General features: G+C 34.9%; 1 protein-coding gene across 1 annotated transcript in view; it reads left to right on the top strand.

The window, feature by feature from the left end:
- LOC129241099 (guanylate cyclase 32E) overlaps positions 1–16,518 on the top strand; it is a 69,724-nt gene extending 53,206 nt beyond the window's left edge. Inside the window, exons 11-17 of the mRNA XM_054877260.1 lie at positions 85–264; positions 3,838–3,942; positions 6,776–6,847; positions 6,963–7,137; positions 7,231–7,931; positions 10,677–11,311; positions 11,375–16,518. Coding sequence (XP_054733235.1) covers positions 85–264; positions 3,838–3,942; positions 6,776–6,847; positions 6,963–7,137; positions 7,231–7,931; positions 10,677–11,311; positions 11,375–11,576 — 2,070 coding nt within the window. The 3' untranslated portion in view covers positions 11,577–16,518. The remainder of the gene's footprint in view (positions 1–84; positions 265–3,837; positions 3,943–6,775; positions 6,848–6,962; positions 7,138–7,230; positions 7,932–10,676; positions 11,312–11,374) is intronic.
- The last annotated feature ends 1,318 nt before the right edge of the window (positions 16,519–17,836 follow it).

Here is a 17,836-nt window from a genome sequence, read left to right as displayed (position 1 = left end):
AAGAATAATAAAATTATTTCCTACGTTATCGAACATTTTGAGACAATAAATTGAATTAACTTTTATATTTCGGAATTTTTGTAGGCCACACATCCTCTCATACGCACCAGTCAGGTGAGCCTGAGTTCAAATCCCGATGCTGATTTTCGTTATACGACAATTTTCACACCCATTGGACTCTACAAAGGTCAGCTGTACGCCATTAAAAAAGTACGAAAAAAATCGGTTGATATAACGCGCGAAATGAAGAAGGAATTGAAGTTGGTAAGTGCAAATTTTATTATTTAATAAAAGAAAAGGAACCGGAAAGAAAGAAAATGCAATTGAAAGGAAATAATATAAAAAGGAAACGAAAAGAAAGAGAATGAGTTAAAAGTCTAAAAAAAAAAAAATGATCAAAAAAATTATATAAACAAGAAAAGAAATGAAAAAAATATTAAATGAAATAAAATAAATGTAAAAACTACAAAAAGTAAAATCAAATAATATTGAAATGGAATGAAATGAAAAAAAAATTATTCAATCAGATAAAATAAAATAAATAAAAACATAAATTAAGAAATAAGGCTTTTACATGAAAGATAAAATTAAATAAATAATAATAATTTAAAAAATAAAATTAAGTAACAGAAAAAATAAAAACAAAAATAAAACAAGATTAAAATAAAAAAATTTAATCACCTATAATAAAATAAATAAACGAAATAAAGTAAGACAAAATAAAGTAATATGAAATTAAGCAAAGTAAAATGGAGTCAAAAACAAATGAAATAAAATAGATTATAAAAAAAAACGAAAAAATTAAATAAACAAGTAAAATATAAAATCAAATTTAATAAACAACAAATAAAATATAAAATCAAATTTAATAAAAAATTATTAAATGAAATAAAATAAAATAAATACGAAATAAAAATATGGAAACTATATGAAGTAAAATCGAACTATATTGAAATGAAGCGAAATGAAATTTTAAATAAAATAGATGAAATAGAAAAGTGCGACAGGGCGCAACCCTTGGTCCTCGGACGCGGCCGCGTGAATACTAGCAATTAGCTTTGAATGCCGAATTCTGAAAAAAAAACAAAAAATAAATAAAACAAAATGATAAAAAAATACTTACAAAAAATGAAATAAAAATATAAAAACAAAAATACAACAAAATGAAAACCAAAAAATTTAATTAAAAACAATGAAATAAAATAATAAGAAGTAAAAATAAAAAGAAACAGAAAAGCAAAAAATAGATTAAACAAATTTATATAAACAACAAAAAAAGAAAAAAAGGAGAATTCGTACTAAATGAAGTAACCTAAAAATGAGTCGAAAAAACAGCAAAAAAATAAGGACTAAATTAAATGAAATAAAATAAAATAAATATGAAAATTAAATAAAGCGAAATCAAATAACATTGAAATAAAACGAGATAAAAAGTAAAAAATGAAATAAAAAAATAAACTAAAATTAAATAAAATAAATAATTAAAAAAAGTTAAATAAAAAATAACATAAAGTAAAGTAAAATGAAAAAAATAATAATAACACAGTCCTGCGAGGTACAGTTTCTAAAACGGCTATGGGTGTTTCTTGAAGGTTTTTTTGTGCTGAAAACGAATATGACATTGAAAATGTTTCAGCACGTCAGGATTTTTGGCAATTTGCGGTTAAATAGTCAAAAAATGCAGATTTTGGCCATTTTTTTAATTTTTTTTTTCAGCAAGGTAAAGCTTTTTTTTTAATTTTCCACAACGGCATCGCAAATTACTACTCTTCAGCTTTAAAATCCATTTTTAAAAATATTTTTGGGATTAATATAAAAAAAGTTATACTATTTTGAATTCGCCCTTTACAGGGGTGTTAGAGAGTTAGAAAGGTTGAATTTGCATATCTAAAAGTCTCCAATTCAAAATAGAATAACTTTTTTTATATTAATCGTAAAAATATTTTAAAAAAAGGACCTTAAAGCTAAAGAGTAGTACTTTGGGATGCCGTTGTGGGAAATTAAAAAAAAAACTTTACCTTGCTCAAAAAAAATTAAAAAAATGGACAAAATCTGCATTTTTTGACTATTTAACCTCAAATTGCCAAAAATCCTGACGTGCTGGAGCATTTTCAAGGTCATATTCGTTTTTAGCATAAAAAAATCTTCAGGAAGCACCCATAGCGGTTTTAGAAACTGTAAAAAAGCGAGATTTCGCAGGCCTGTGTAATAAAAAAAAACGAAAATTAAATAAAATAAAAATCAAAAAATAAATTAATAATAATAATAATTAGCGCCATTTGGTGGGCGTATAGTGCCTTAAAATAGTTGAATTAAATGAAATAAATATAAAAATTAAGTAAAGTAAAATACGATAAATAATATGAAATGAAACCAAATAAGTTAAAAATAATAAAAAAATATCCGTTTAGAAAAAAACAAAAATGATAATAAACCAAGTAATATACTTACATACATATTTATTCATATTGTAATTTGGGTTCAAAATGTAATTTAAATATATATTCAATCTATGCTGCCATTTTTTTTTATTCTTTTGCATAATTTAAGTTTATGAAGAAATAGAAGAAAAGGTTAAAAAATTAATTTAACAGAAAAAATAGAAAATAATAATATGAAACGGAATAAAAGAAAATATATTCAAATAATAGAAAAAGTGAAATCCAATAATATTGAAATAAAATTAAATGAAAAAAATAAAGAAAGATATAAAATAAAACAAAAAAACGAAATGAATTAAATATAAAATAAAAAAATAACTCTAAGTAAAATGAACAAATAAATAAAATAAAATTAAAAAAATAAAACAAATATAAAAATTAAATAAGGTAAAATAAGATAAAATAATATGAAATGAAATAGATTGAGTTTTTAATCTTAAGTAACAAAAAATATGTAATTAAAAAAATAGAAAAAAACAGAAATAATCGGCAGAGTAATATATTTTCAAACATACATACATATTTATACATATGTTACAAAAATTGTGGTCCAAAATTTAACTTAATATTATACTTTTTCAATATGTACATTAGGGCGGGTCGATTTAAAAATCGCTCATTGCTCTGTGAAAACTAATGTATATATATACTTTTTATTTGATTTTTACTCTTTAATATATTCTTCATATTCTTCTCCTGGCAGCCAGTGCTCCTATTATCGTGTTAAAATAATTATATTATTATACCACGTTTGTAAATAAATAAATAAATAAATTTAATTTTATTTTTGAATAATAAACTAAATCAAAAATCACATATTCTACTAATATTTCCTAAATTTGGTCTAAAGTCTAATTTCAATACATTTTCAATATATGCTTTTATTTAGTATTTTTGTATTAATTCTTATTATGTATTTTTTTAATTTATAATTTAATTTTATTTTTAAGAATTAAAGTAGCTCAGAAGTCAACTTTTGTACTAATATAATATTTGGTTGAAACCCTAATTTTAATACATTTTCAACAATTTTCTTTTATTTGCTCTTTAGTCATCTATATATTTCATTTTAGCTTTAATTTAACTTTTGAACAATAAATTAGCTCAGATATCCCATATTCTGCTAATACGTCCCAAATTAAATTTTATGTTCTGACTTTTCACATTTTTACTGTAACAGACAGATTTAAGTAATGTACAGAATTTTTCAACTGTTTTTCTCATTTTCATTTTCCGTCATTCCATCTCCGTCCGGTCTATGCGACATGCCAACTCGCCATTTCAATATTGCTGTGGGACTTACGTTGCGCTGTCAAATGCACTCGGCGCCAACTCCACACCTCCTTTGTGCAAATCCTCCAACTGCAAACTGCGCTTTCCGCCATCCGTTTTGTAGCTCCGCGATACACGCCACGACAATATATGCGCTTTCATTGGTGCCTGCACAGATCCACCGAACATTTGTATCATCACTGAGTATTGCACAAGAGGCAGTTTGAAGGTAAGTGACGAGTTAAGTCCCTCCAACTCCAACTTACTTACTTGATAGCAATCAGCAGTCAGCAGTCAGCACTGGAAAAAGAGCGCAGTGTTGTATTGTGTTGCATGGGGAACTGAAGTCTCAAGAGAGGATTAAGGAGTGAAGTGAATTGAATAAGAAGGGAAAAGATAATAAATGCCTTTAAAGCGAGCTTGCGATTTACTTTCAGTCCTCATAATTTATTATGGATTTCAAATATTTTCTATTATTTTATTTTTTCCTCGAAGGATGCTTGAATAAATTCGTAAAACTAGAGCAAATGATTCAAGGCATTGAAAGTGGTTTGAAATTTGTAATAATTTTTTTGTGGTTAAGATTTGATTTAAGGTTGTATGGTATAATAAAATAGAATGTGTACGGTCATTTAATGCAGGATACCGTTTCATTTAGAATAAAAGGCAAATAAAACTTTTTTTGTTTAGCATAATTAACTGGCAAGAAACCGAGGAACTTCCTAGTCACTTATTTTCAGCGGCAAAGGAAGAAAAATTAAGGGCCATTCTCAAAAGTTGGTCATTAACAACTAAAGCATATATGCTTTCAACAGTACCAAAACTAACAGAATAAAGATAATCGGTCGGGTTAGAGCCTCTTAAAAAAGGAACAGAGACAGTCACTAGATTTGGATTATAAATCAATTTTTGTAGAGTGACACCGGAAACACTTTCCAGAGGCAAGTTACACCTCTTCGACTATACTGACGAAATCCAGGATCAAACATAACTACTTCAGCTGCCTCGTGAGATCCGCGGCACAATTACGTCCTGGATACTGTAGCAGGTTAAACTTCTACTTATTCAGAATCGACTCCGACATACTCAATATATCCGACATACATATATATGCAATATATGCATATGATGGTGCCACGCGCGGTACTAACCACCTATTTATATATGTATATAAATATATTTGGCGCGTATACCCTGTTTTGGGTGTTTGGCCGAGCTCCTCCTCCTATTTGTGGCGTGCGTTTTGACGTTGTTCCACAAATCGAGGGACCTACAGTTTCAAGCCGACTCCGAATGGCAGATATTTTTTTATGAGGAGCTTTTTCATGGCAGAAATACAATCGGAAGTTTGCCATTGCCTGCCGAGGGGCGACCGCTATTAGAAACGAAAGTGTTTATATTCGTATGCCTTCAACATTCGTTCATAAATTTCCTTTGCTTTTAAACCTTCCAAAATAAAAATTTCAATCATTTCAGGTTACTTGAGTTTTTCAATTGTAGAAAATACTGTGACACGTTGCTACAAAACGTCTTGTAAACAAATGATATGAAAAATGAATTGACAGATCGAAATGAAACTTCACATACTCGTGCGTTTATATAAAGGGTGTACCAACATAACAAAAAATTATTTAAGCCAGTAGCAACGCCCTCTCTTATCGAACCACGAAACTTATTGAACAACTTAGTAAAATTAGATATGTATTTATTTTTATATAGGGTGGGCCATGTAAAATTTGCTTTTTCAATCGGCTATAAAAAAAAACTAATCTATATTTTTTCAAACTTTTTTTTTCATTTTGAAGATTGAACATTGCCATTTATGAATGAAAAATAATATCGTTCAAATGACTGCCACGACTGGCTTTACAGTAGGCCATTCGATCAACCCAATTTTTAAGCATGTTTTCGATTGTTTGGGCTCCAATTTCATGAATGGCAACTTCGATTTCGTGTTTTAAAGCATCAATCGTCTCTGGATGGTTCGCATGGCATTTGTCCTTAACGGCTCCCCACAATAAATAGTCCAACGGGCTTAAATCACAGCTCCGAGGCGGCCAATTGATATCGGAATTTCGGCTGAAGTTCGATTTGGAAACAATTTTTGGAAACAAAAACTCGTTGAGCATATCACGGTAACGCTCGCCATTTACTGTAACCCCGGCTCCTCGCTCATTTTCGAAAAAAATGGCCCGATGATGCCGCCAGACCAAAACCCGCACCAAACAGTGACTCGTTGTGGATGCATTTGCTTCTCTACAGTAACGTGTGGATTTTCTGAGCCGCAAATTCGACAATTTTGCTTATTGACGTAGCCACCGATGTGAAAATCAGAAAAGAAGAAGAAGACTCACCACTTTGGAAATAGATTTTCAATATTTCCCAATTTTGTTCAAGCGTATAGCGTCCCATTTCGTAAATGTCAAACCTTTAAGTAAATTATGAACACATTTGACATGTCATTTGTGTTACCATTCTCAAAAAACTAGGTGGTTCAAAAAGCAAACGCTATATGGCCCACCCTGTATAAAAAATATTTATAGTTATATATATCTTGAAGGGCGCGCAACCAATTTTAAAGTCGCAGTACTCTATCGCAAGCAATAATAATAATCTCTCGAACTCGTCTGACCTAATCAATACAAATAAAAATACTTTGCTTAGGCGAAGGTTTTTAATGAAGATCTTATAGTCACAAGAGTAAAGGTAGAAGAGAGTATCGAACAAGTGGCTTATTCGTTAAAAGCACTGATCTGGTTACCTCGGCAGGTCCTCTTGGTTATCCTAAATACTTCACCCACCAGCACAGGCTACATTAATAGGATATATCGGAAAACAGCTATAGTTTTTGCATAGAACTTGAGCTAATCATGTCACTACTGCAATGTATAAGCAGTGCACTTAAAATTATAAAGAAAAACGCGTTAATTTACTTAACTTGTTACTTCCTAGTTTTACCTAAAAATGTCCCACATTTTGCTTAAAGACAATTTGCCATTTCTCCTCCTCCTCATGGCTTTAATCTTTAATTTTCAAACCTTTAATTTTTTCTTTTCTTAAAGGATATATTGGAAAATGAGGACGTCAAGCTGGACAACATGTTTATCGCATCAATGGTCGCTGACATCATACGTGTAAGTTCAATACCGCATTTTAACCTTAGCCCTTCTCTCCTTCTGCTGCAGCAAACACATTTACGCATTTCTTATTCCATTTCCATTCATTTTTTCGTCTCGGCTCGCACGACAGGGTGTCATCTACTTACATGAATCGCCCATTCGTTTTCATGGTTCGTTGTGCACCTCCAACTGCCTCATCGATTCACGCTGGGTTGTTAAGCTGACCGATTTCGGGCTCTTCGCCTTCAAAAAGGGAATGGAGGACAACTCAACGGAAGTCGCAAACATGACGGCTAAGTGCACAAGTATGTTACACAATATATATATTTCTCATTTTAGCTGAAAATTCTTAAAGCACAATTAATTTCTTGCATACTTTAAATATTTTTACTTTACAGAGTTACTTTATCGTGCACCCGAGTTGCTGCGACAAGGACCTGCGACCCTCGTGCCCGGTACACAAAAAGGTGATTCATATTCCTTCGGCATTGTGCTGTATGAAATTCATATACGCCATGGTCCTTTCGGCGAAACCGGACTCACGCCCATGCAATGCCTGCAAAAAGTACTCCAACCCCAAGATCATCTTTACCCATATCGTCCGTCGTTGCAACCATTGGAAACCTCTTTCGATTGTGTTCGTGAAATTTTGCGTGAATGTTGGTCCGAACGTCCAGAAGAACGACCCGACTTCAAGACGATACGCGCTAAATTACGTCCCCTCCGCAAGGGCATGAAACCGAATATATTTGACAATATGATGGCTATGATGGAGAAATATGCGAATAATTTGGAGGCGCTGGTCGATGAACGCACCGATCAATTGCAAGAGGAAAAGAAGAAGACTGATGCGTTGTTGTTGGAAATGTTGCCACGCCCCGTTGCGGAGCAATTAAAGAAGGGGAATAAAGTGGATCCGGAGAGTTATGAGCAAGTGTCGATATATTTCAGTGATATTGTGGGCTTTACAGCGATGTCGGCGGAGAGCACGCCATTGCAGGTGGTAGACTTCTTGAACGATTTGTATACCTGCTTTGATTCCATAATCGGACACTATGATGTGTACAAGGTCGAAACGATTGGGGATGCATACATGGTGGTGAGTAGGTGTATATTCCCCTACAGTGTGTAGTGTTGTTGACAAATAAGCACAGGTAAGGTGTTATAACCTGAAGTGGTATGATGGGGCGTAAGCAACCTTGATGGGCTTAGAGAGACCTTCCAATTTGTGACGTTAACCTTTTTTCCCTACAATTGAGGAGACTTTATACCACCTACGAGCGGAAGATATTTTCAGGGAGAAGATATTTTATTGTAATATTTCCCCTTCTAATTTCTTTTTTGTTCTTTATTGGCCCGGTAATCGCCTAGCGATTTGGCATGCCAGTCGTTTCTTCCTCTTGCTAATCGGCGCCAATTAGGTTTTAGGCAGTCGGTTTAGAATAGTTAACTCACTTAGACCATGTGTAGACTGTGTAACACGGGAACCTCAGTATTTATTCATCATTGGAACCATTCAGACGCACTTATGAAGCGTAGCATAGGTTTTATTCCAACACAGGATAGTTCCGTAAGATAGTGTGTTCCAAACAACCTTGATTTCCTCCGAGCTAAGGCTGGACGAATGCAGGGGAAGTGTTCTAATGTTTCTTCCTCTTCCTAATCTTTACAAGTTCTGCAGTATTCTTGAGAAAATACTCCTAGCTTAGAAGTGTGCCTACCTAACAGCCAATAACCGGTGACACAAGTCACGACCTTCGACATGTTCTCTCTTCAGAGGTTGAGCAATTCTCCTGACCTTTGCTTATCTATTTGCGCCCAACTTAGCCTGATTATAACACGCGTATTTTCGTTTCTCCATTACTTATTGGTCTACTGAAGAATATTTTTTTATTTTTTATTTGCAAGTTGCCATAGGAATTTCAATATTGCCTCTGTTTTCAAGCAGTGGAAGATTAGTACCCTTTCTGGCTAGCTCAGCGTCCTTTCAATTTCTTTCAATATCTCTATGTCCCGGAACCCATATAAAATTGACCTTGAAGATGGTGGTTGTATCATTTAGAGCTGTCAGACATTCCTGAGCAGCTTTTGAGCAGCCTACTTCCATTGATTTGATGGCCGCCCGGTTGTTCGAGAAAATATTTATTGTAGTTTTTGTTACGGCGTGTGTCTTAAGGAACACAGTTACCTCCTTTATGGCTAAGATTTCTGCCTGGTATACGCTACAGTAGTCCGGAAGACAGCCATAGCCAATTTTATTGGATCGATCTGTGTAAAAATTTATTTCTCCTCTTCTCCATGGTTTTTGAGTTTGGCACTCTCTTTTTGACGTGATGTTTGTCTTGAAGAGTCTGTGGGTTTAGGTGGGTTTAGGGAAAGAGTAGTAGATTTCTTGATTATGACTTCTCCTAGTTTGTAGTATAGAAGCGTGGGTCTTCCATCGCGCCTTAATATGAAGTCTAAGCACAGAATCGGCGGTCATGTTTTTTCCACCAGATTTAGAGCAGGTGTCAATTATCATAGAAACATCAAATAAAGCCAAAGATTTCCACACTTGGTATTCTACTCTCTATGCAGACACCAGCAGATCGTTTCCTGGCTAATGATCAGGGAAAGGACTTAGCTAGGGAAATCACTGGATCGTTATTTGCTGCATCATATAAATCTTCCACAGCTAATTTTTGCATTGTCTGCGATACTCGTCGGCGTAAAAGCGAAAAGATCCATAATTTTTCTCTCATGGGGCGTCATTATACGTTGTCATTGTTCAGGTATCTGTGCCTTACCATGACCCTTATAAAGTAATATTTTTTGGTCGAGAGATGCTTTACTCCTCAATGGCCCACTTAGGCTAAAGAAGTGCTTCTTCACAGCGAGAGAGACAGAGTCTCTTTAGAAGTCTGCTATTTGCCTAGTAAACGAACGTCAATAGTGACATGGAGACTGCTTGTTGGATAAGATGTTATACTGTGGTTGGTCTTCGTTTACCTCCAAACCAATTAATTTCGCTTATTTGCCCTGTTTAGATCTTCCGATGTTACAGATTACAAGCAATCTTGCTTCCTTCTGTTCATTCAAATGGTTGAGAAAAGCGATGAATAGGTCTTCGAATGGACAGTAGACTTCCATCAGTTAGATTAAAGTAAGCGCACTAATACAAAGCTCCGCTGGGACAAAATGACTAAAGGGGTTAGAGGTAGTCAGAGACCCGAAAAAATTATGATTTTCAATAATTTGTTTTGCTAGTCAATTGCTTTATTTTACAAAAATAAAAACATAGGATTAATGCATCATGTTTCGACTTAACTTTAGCAAAATTTCAAGTTAGTGCTGCTTGTGTGGAGCCCGTGTCTCCAGAAGTCCCTTGCGGTGATCATCACAAGTTCTTGGAGATTCATCTAAAGTCAATCGGGCAAGAGAAATTAGTTTTATTAATAGATAATCTTGTGCCTGATCGAAACTTTTTTTTTCAAAATTAACAATATGGCGGCCTCCGGAAATATTTTTCAGATTTTCGAGAAAAATCCGACAATTAATTGTTAAAAAAAAAAATCGAAATTTTTGAAAAAATAATCCTAAGGCTCGAGTTTTTTATGTTTTTACAAAGCAGAATAAACTGTATTGAAATCTACAAAGCGGTTTTTTTAGTTATAGTGATCACCAGTTCAAAAAACATAGTTTTGTGAAAAATATATTTAAAGTTTTGCCCGTGCCCGAGTCGAACGGCAATTGTGTCCCCATGAGAATATCTTGAATCCATTTCGGTATTTATTATTGATAAAAAATTGCAAAATGTAATATTATACTTTCAGAAAAAAAATTGTTTCCCTTCCTCTCATTTCAGGTCTCTGGTCTACCGATCCGCAATGGCGATTTGCACGCCGCCGAAATCGCTTCGATGTCCCTCCACCTGCTCAGTGCCGTGTCCGAATTCAAAATACGTCATCGTCCCACCAACAAACTGCTACTGCGCATAGGCATACACACAGGCCCCGTATGCGCCGGTGTGGTGGGTTTGAAAATGCCACGCTACTGTCTATTCGGTGATACTGTGAACACTGCATCCCGCATGGAATCGAGCGGTGTGCCACTGAAGATACACTGTAGTCAACAGTGCCGCGAGTTGCTGGAAAAGTTGGGTGGCTATCATTATCAGGAACGTGGCGTCATCACTATGAAAGGCAAAGGCGATCAGCGCACCTATTGGCTGTTGGGGGAAGACGAAGAGGCGCGCAATAAACGCAACTATGAACGCTCGCAGCGACGTGGTTCGCGAGCGCTTAACAAATTTATACAGGGTACCATTAAGCAGAAAGGTCAGCAGCAGACAACATCAGCATTGGTGGATTATGGAATACGTTCGTCGTTGAAAAATAAGGGCATGCCGCGCAACTCGCTTACGCGTTCTTCCAGCCTAGAATCACCTAAGAAATTACGCTTTGCTACTGGCAGTCTGCTCGAGCATCATCGCTACCACAGGTGGGTGTGGGTGACTATTGCCTTTGAACTGCATATAAAAATTAAAATGCACTTTTTACACAGCGATGAGGCGCTCTTGGAGGTCATCACCGATTCGTATACGGGTGTGCGGCGTTCTTCCGGCGGTTCGACGCATTCACGTTACGAGGAGTCAACACTCTCTGGTGGTAGCAACGATGAACTTACCAGCTGGCAACGTCAACGCAGACCCTCCTCCTATCCAACAGCTAATACGCCACTGCTGCTCAATCATGTGGAGACCTGACAGAGTGCGAAAGAAGAGTAAGGCAAGAGCAAAGGCAATTGTGCCGAGGAAAGGAAAGAATCAAATACAGGAATTTAGTAGACTATTTAAAAAATTAGTGTATTCAAGGAAAAGTTAACAAGAAGTAGTTAATTATTTTCATTTTAGTATTTCTCAGCTGTAAGCAATTTCAGGTTCGGATAGCGATGCAGGAACGTATTTTAGTAGTATCAGTGTATGTACTTATTGTATCTACTGTGAAGTGAAAGTAAGCTTAAAGCTGTGCGGCATATACTTATAATTACAACAACTCATGCATTTGGAAAACTTAAATTTTCAATAACTACAAATGAATTTAAATTACTCGTAATTAATTGTTAAGCATTTTAAGTAATATTTAAAGAAATAAGTTTAAAAAAAATAAATTAGTGTTACTCGTTGGTGATTGCCAAGTTCTAGTCGTTCGTTAAGTGTAAAATATATTAATATTAAAAAAATATTATAAAAAACTTAATAACAAGTATGGAAGAGTTTAGGTGCGAGTGAAATATCGCGCATTTTCTTTCGAATAAAGGGTCACACGAAATTAGCTGTAAATCACTGTAGGTATTTAGAGTCCATTTAATTAAACTCACTATTTTTCTAGCGGCCACCGTGTCCGAATGAGTTGGTGCGTGACTACTATTCGGTAACCCCTCGGCAAGTAATGACAAACCTCCGAGTGTATTTCCATCTTGGAAAAGCTCATCATAAAGCATATTAGTTTGGGGAAATACAAATCCATTATTTTTGCGAAAATGGTTTAAAATTGTTTTATGGTCGATTTTTAGCTCCTGAGCGATGCTACAACTACTAACATGTCGGTAAATTTTTATTATTTCCGTAATTCTGTCGACATTTTCTTTAACATCAAAAATGCCTGAACGGAATAGACAAAATCAAACTTGCACGTAATTAACTGTTACAGTATCGGCGCCATAACAAAACAAAAAAAAAAAAAACACTATTCACAATTTCAGCGGCCCATATGTACCGAACTCTCTCTTTGTTGACTGCCATTGTTAGTACGCTGTAACTCACAATTGAATGGGACAAACAGAAAAGAGCAAACGAATTTCTTTAGTGTGAAACATCATCTTCACCACGAGTATAAACTTTTAATGCTTTGATCGATATTTTATGAGATATCGATCACAACACCCATCTACCGAGAAAATAGTGCTACAGAGAAATAATATAGGCAATAGGCGAACATTAGCGCCAATTAAGAAGAAGAAGAAGAATAGGCGAACATACGGATGTGCAAAATTTAAATGCTGTTTACTCTTAAACATCTAAAGTTTCCGTTTAAGCTGTAAGTTGCAGCCGATAAATACGATTAGAGAACGCATAAACGATAAGATGGAACGAAAAAAATAAACAAAAACAAATCTGTAACAACTGAACGGGAATACAGCTCTGGAGAGTTAACATTTGAATAAAGGTTTAATAGCATTAACATTCTCTGGTTTAACAGAGGTGTACAGAAAAAAAAAATACCAATACGGTTTAGACGCGATAGAAGTGAAACCTTCCGTAAAACAAACTGAGAGAGAATGAGACGAAAGCAGCATTAGGAGGTTCATTATAATATTGCTATAAAGTTCATATTTTATTTTCTTCAATATTTTTTTTCAAATTCAACAAATGATAGGAGTGGCTTATGATAGCTAAAATATGATACAAATGCTTTGGTTTCGATGTTGTCAACATATCTTTGAAATACCGCGTCAATTGTTGTTTTTGATCGTGTTGTCGATTCAGTGCGATTGTTACACATTTTTAAATTGAATGTTCTATTGAGAAAGTCAATTAAAGGAACCGCTGTATCCAATGCAAAATTTACGTTAAAATCGCCACTTAAAATCATTGGAACTTTATCGTAATCTTTTCTAAGTATCCGCGATACTTCTGGTGTATACTTTATTTTTTCTGTCGATATTCACGACACTTTTCTGCATTGTTTTTCAACATCATTGAGGTAAATATTTAGAAATGAAAAAAATATTTACTAATATAAAAATACGGACGCAATACAGCACACGCGGTTGCTATTTTGAGCGTCGTAACGCGTATATTACACAGACGTACTAACATACACACAAACATTCGTAGGGCGCTTAGTCTAAGCAACTATTAGGTAGTGTAGTATACATACTACAATACTCACTATACTAGCGTGGCTCAGCAGTACGCAGCCACACACATATACGTATGTCAACATATAACGCTTCGTAGCCAAGAGTGGTGTCGCTTTTTCGTTTCATCGAGTCTCAAATCACTCCCAACGATTCTAAAGAAGTTTTCACTTCAAAATGTAACATTGATTTGACATTAGCAGCGGTTGAAATGTTATGGTAGGTTCTGCTGCAGAAATCAGGGCCATTTCGTTTTTAATTTGAAAATTGTATAAAAATGTAATAAAACATAAACCACAGTTCAAGGACTTTTTAAAAATTCAGTTTATTTTAAAATCCATGAACTCAGACCAATGTATCATTTATTTCTACGCAAAAAATACCTGCTTTAAACATCCATTTAATTTTTTTATTTTACTTTTTTTCATTACGTTGAAAAATATTCCTGCATATGTTATTTGCTGCCGAATTAAATTAAATTTCAAACGCTGGGTGAACCACCTTGTAAAATTGCATTTACTTTATTTAAGCAGATTATGAGACGACTGCCTTTCTTAGGAAATGATTTGCTGGCTTATTAACTGCAATTTCTCTGTGCAACCAGCAAATTACCTGCAAGTACCTAAGACAAACTGGTTAGTTCGTTCCTTCCCGACAGTCGGTTCTACATTACTGGAACAACCCGGATTTACTATATATCCGGCGAAGGACTGTCACTACAGCAGCACTCTCCGTACATGTATGGGGAATGTTTTTTGTTACAACAACAAAAACAAACTGGTTAGTTGGTTCCCCCAGTTTCTCAACATCAAGCAGATCTCTAGGATTACGTTAGGTTTTCGTCGACTCCTAAAAACTCGTCAAAAAGGCTATTCCATACCTACATCAGGTCAAAGTAGAGATAAACTCCCAATAAATAATTTGTGTTTTACCCAATTGAAGAATAAGGAAACGAGTAACTGCCTGCTTTTCTTTACTGTTTGCTTTAAGCTGCAGTTTTATGAGTACTTAGTAGAGTAGGCCGCAGTAGCCGAATGAGTTGGTGTGTGATTACCATTTGGAATTCACAGAGAGAACGTAGGTTTGAATCTCGGTTAAACACCAAAATTAAGAAAAAGTTATTTCTAATAGCGCCCCACGGCAGGCAATGGCAAACCTACGAGTGTATTTCTGCCATGAAAAAGCTCCTCATAAAAATATCTGCCGTTCGGAGTCGGCTTGAAACTGTAGGTCCCTCCAGTTGTGGAACAACATCAGGACGCACACCACAAATAGGAGGAGGAGCTCGGCCAAATACCCAAAAAGGGTGCACGCGCCAATTATATATATATATTTAGTAGAGATTTTAGAGTAACTTTAAAATAACTCTCAGAGCGCAACCCACTTTACCGTGAGTTCCTACGAACCTGCCAATTTTAATGTGTCTTCACTTCCAAATTTCCACTTGCCGTAAAGTCACTTGCTAATAAGGATACCTTTTTTTGCTTTAGGAAAACTATAATTTATGCACTTTTTCCAATAAAGAGTAGACGCATAGCTTTGTGGACCTCTATATGTGGACCTAGTCAATATAAAGAAAGTGGAGCAATAGTCCTTTGAGGAACTGCTAGATATAAGAAACAGGGAGGGAATAGAAAGAAAGAAATATAAAAATATTCCGCACATCATATCAATTATCCACACCAAGTTTTTTTTTGGGAAAGCGAAATAGTTGGAAAACATGTTGAAATGATTCGTCCTTGCCAATTTCCAACCACTAATCGTAATAGTGACTTGAGAGGGTGGTAATGCCCAACGCATGGTCTAACCACCTTTTCACATGTCCCACTAAACGCACTCGTCTAACACCCCTCTCACTCTGGACCCAACCTGTCGACACAGCAAGTTTCTTGGACCTACCTTTAGATGAATTAGACGCCCGGTGATAAACACTACACTGACAGGGCTTAGTATTGCTGCTACAACAACAACAACAGCAACCTAACGCATGAATAGATTATAAAGCTCGTTCCTAAACTTACACCCGGTCAAAGGCTACCATTACAGCATAATTTCTCAAAAAGTTTAGGGGACAGATTTTATGCTGCTACAACAATAAGAAAATTATCACAACTTCATCTTGGGTTAGCTTGAATTTTCAGCCACATGTCGAGTGATACTTAGATATTTTACTTGCAATGATTTTTCATTTAGCGTATAGGATAACAACAACCGTTCGATGATTTTTGTTCGGGGCTAGTAGGGGTGCTCCCTTGAACTTGAACAAGTTTTGAAAACTCTGAAAATCTCGAAACATTTCCAAAATCGAAAAAACTGTCCAGACTTCTATAAAAGATACATTTGGTGATAGCAACCTCGAAAATTCTCTCGTAAGTTTCAGTGGTGCCCTTATAATCCAAGAGCCACAGAAAAAGTTGAACTTAAAATGAATAATAGTTCACACTAGAAAATGATAATGGAAGCACTAATTTTGGGATTTAAGCTGGCAACAAAGAATAAATTTTTCTTCGAGTACAAAGTTTACACTCAGCTGAACGGCTAATTGCTGATTTTCGTAAGATAGGATGAAAGATTTTATCTTAACATTTTCCTTTATTAGAAATCTAAATTGAATTTTGTTTTTAAAATGAATCTCATTTCTATATCAATTTTTATTATAGGTGTAGATCAAATGTGAAAACAGTGTCTATGAATTTACTGTTAGATTAACCGTAATTTAAATGATATTAAGTAAATTTATTTAATTTTTATATGCTGTGACGTTGTACTTCCAAATTTAGTACTAAGCAAAAAATGATACATGTGTTCTAGATAAAAAATATAAGACAAATAACTTAACTAAATGTAGCTGTATTGTAACTGTTAATAAAAATAGAAATGTCAATGTTTAACCGCGCTTTGTTTTATCACTTATGCTCGAAATGGGTTTTCATATTGGATACACTGCGTCACATGCACATACTTGGAGTGGGAAGTTGCAGATGTATGAGTGCTTTTTGGCACATGCCCTGAGAATGCAGTAAGTAGTGCAAGAATGTCAACTTCATATTGCGCAAAATGCATACAGAAAGTCTTCTTCTTCACAGTATTCTTGCTTTGCGGTACAAGAGCTTCTTTTGGTCTAGGGCTAACTTAATAATAGGAGAAATAATTTATTGAAGTCTTCATGCATCCTTGCGTATGTGCGGTAAGAGCATTGAAAAATTCTCACAAATAATGTGAAGGCTCTACAGTTCTATGACGACTGCAAATGCCAGAGGGCATGTTTTTTAATGCTAGAAATGCAGTGGCACTGCTATTAGAAAAGAACTTTTTAATATTTTGTTCATGCAATGGGATGCAACCAGCTCCACTAGAATTGGAAATTACCTCTCCTAGCCATATGACACCTAACAAGGCTTCAGAGAGGGTGTTTCACTATCGGATGACTTTTCTTATTAGATGTTGGAAAACAGTTTTCGAGCTGAAGAACTAAATTATACAGAGTAAATTTTTAATAATAGATAACTGCCAGTTTATGTCAGCGATATTCATTTCGACGGCCTCAACAGGCGCGCCTTACCTTGCCCATTTCTAAACAAAGTATCATCAAAAAACAGTGACAACCACCAGTGGAACCACGTTACCGTTGAAAGGTAAAATATTTAAATAGTAGAGGACTTAAATTATTTGTGAATCAGCATGCGCGCCAAAAATAATTTGAGCCTTGAAAATTTCTCTTTCACTTAGGCGAGCTTTTGAACTAAATCGGCCGAGTAAAACCCTTTCCCGACTAAGAAAAAAAGCAACATTAAGTTTATCATCATTTCCGTCCTATTGTACGACACAGAGTCAGCGACGTGGACAATAGGAGTGAAGTGTTCGTGAAAAAGATTCTGTGCGTGTTAGCGGCGGTGAATATCGTAGGTCTCGAAAAATACAACATAAACACATAGCAAAGCATAAAGATTCCCCGGCTTCGCTGGTTAAGTTATAGCATACATACGAACGGATACAAAACACTTCATTCTTGAGAGTCTTTGATACGGTATCTGCAGCTTATTGAGTTGGAAATACTAAGTGGAGAAGGAGTTGACTTCTCTTGGCGTTTTTAGTTGGAGCCGT

The sequence above is a fragment of the Anastrepha obliqua genome, chromosome 3 (genome assembly GCF_027943255.1).
Source record: "Anastrepha obliqua isolate idAnaObli1 chromosome 3, idAnaObli1_1.0, whole genome shotgun sequence".
In the NCBI taxonomy this organism is placed as follows: Eukaryota; Metazoa; Arthropoda; class Insecta; order Diptera; family Tephritidae; genus Anastrepha; species Anastrepha obliqua.
Note: the sequence above shows the minus strand (reverse complement) of the source record. Positions and strands in the feature narration are given on the sequence as shown.